Below are 2,082 nucleotides of genomic sequence, written 5' to 3'. Positions count from 1 at the left end.
GTGTGTGTGTGTGTGTGTGTGTGTGTGTGTGTGTGTGTGTGTGTGTGATTTTAAGTTCAGAGACCAAACCAGCGTCCAGCTCGTCCTCGAGTCGGAGGATTACCCACAATTCCTCTGTGTTGGAAGTTTTCTGTTCAGGATGGCATAAACTAAAAGAATGTTTTATCCAGAGTGTTGAGAGAGAAAAGAAGATCTGCCCCCCCCACACACACACACACACACACACACACACACACACTCCAACCCCTATTGTTGACCCTGCTCCTCCCCCGTCTGCCTCCCCCCCAGCCAGAGACAATAAAAACAATACTAGACTGCTGCTGCTTTGTGTTTTCTGATCTGAGAGGGGAAGCCTGTCAGATACTACCACAAACCCTGAAGGACACCCCCCACCCCACCGTCATGTGGGTCAGGTGGCCCCTGTTGGCCCCGGGACCCCGCCTGGCCCACTATTATCTTTAGTCCTGTCAATCAAACCATGTGTGAAGGAGGAGGGTCGAGAGCCGCTGTAATTCAAACAAACAGAAGTTTGTCAGACGGAGCACGTGAAGCTGACAGGAAGCAGGTTCAACTGTTCCACGTGTTGGAAACTGGACTGCTCCGTCCTGCTGGAGGGCGTTGGACTACCAACCCCTCCTGGAGAGAAAGAAACCACTTTAATAATGAGGGACGTGTGGTAGATTCTCCAAAAACAGACCTGGCTCGACTCGTGACGTTGGTTCAGATCCGTTACGAGTCTCCTCTGGTGGGAAACTGAAGCCCGACATGTTCTGCAACCATCAGAACCATCAGAACCATCAGAACCACCAGAGCCATCAGAACCATCAGAGCCATCAGAGCCATTCGAACCATCAGAACCACCAGAGCCATTCGAACCATCAGAACCATCAGAACCATCAGAACCATCAGAACCACCAGAACCATCAGAACCACCAGAACCATCAGAACCATCAGAACCACCAGAACCATCGGAGCCATCAGAACCATCGGAGCCATCGGAGCCATCAGAACCATCAGAACCACCAGAGCCATCAGAGCCATCAGAACCATCAGAACCATCAGAACCACCAGAACCATCAGAGCCATCAGAGCCAGAACCATCAGAGCCATCAGAACCACCGGAACCATCAGAGCCATCGGAGCCATCAGAACCATCAGAACCACCAGAGCCATCAGAACCATCAGAACCATCAGAACCACCAGAATCACCAGAACCACCAGAACCATCAGAACCATCAGAGCCATCAGAACCATCAGTTCTGTGTTTAATGAGGTTGTTCAGACGGTTCGCTGGTGGACGGCACGTTGCAGCTTACAGTGACCACAGCCGGTCCAAAACCAGTCAAACAAGCGACAGTGATGGATCCTGGTGAACGGGAGGAGAAAATGATCCACCACCAGGTGCAATGGCGGCCTTGACCCCCATAAATTAATCTTTGGCCACCCCAATCTTTAAGGAAACTATATTTTTAAGAAGTATAAAAACTGGAAAGCATATTTCCTGAAATGATCGGGGTGGTTGGTTTCCATTAAAGTTCTCATGCTCACACGACAGATGGACGGAAGGTTTTTCTGATTCCTGCCAAAGATAAAAACCAAACAACATCCTCTCCGGACACTTTGAATATTAACATGCACACAACAATACTGAGAAGGATTTTAATACAGGTCAATGAAAACATTTAGCCGAAGAAACAAGAAGTCCACTCTGCTGCTTGTGTGGGGTCACCTTAGTCCAGTAGGTCCTACAGCTCGGCTCTGGGTGGACTGGGATCAAACCATCACACTTGTTCTCATAACAACTTTCTGCGGGGTCAATAAAGTTCTCATCACTGAGGCCAAGACCACCTCTGAAAGTAGTCTGGGAAAACATTTTCAGTGCAAATTGAGTTTAAATCTGTATTCAGCGCCATCAGAACGACCTCATCGATCAGTAGATGTCAACTTTAATATTTACTGAACCGGGTGAGACCTGGTCAAACCAAAAGGTCTCTTTTTCAAGGGAGTCCTGGCCAAGAAGACAACAGAACCAATACAAACTCCCAAAGACCATAAAACCCAGAAAGTACTTAACATAACTCG

At 48.4% G+C, this 2,082-nt stretch overlaps 1 protein-coding gene across 1 annotated transcript in view; it reads right to left on the bottom strand.

Moving 5' to 3' along the window:
- The window catches only part of LOC119430396 (ephrin-A2-like), a 29,214-nt gene extending 28,077 nt beyond the window's left edge, over positions 1 to 1,137 (bottom strand). The window contains exon 1 of the mRNA XM_037697801.1: positions 940 to 1,137. Within this exon, the coding sequence (XP_037553729.1) occupies positions 940 to 1,137 (198 nt within the window). The remainder of the gene's footprint in view (positions 1 to 939) is intronic.
- Positions 1,138 to 2,082: the final 945 nt, after the last annotated feature.

This window comes from Nematolebias whitei, chromosome 3, assembly GCF_014905685.2.
Source record: "Nematolebias whitei isolate Nwh7 chromosome 3, NemWhi1, whole genome shotgun sequence".
Taxonomy (NCBI): Eukaryota; Metazoa; Chordata; class Actinopteri; order Cyprinodontiformes; family Rivulidae; genus Nematolebias; species Nematolebias whitei.
This window is presented reverse-complemented; position numbering and strand designations above follow the sequence as displayed.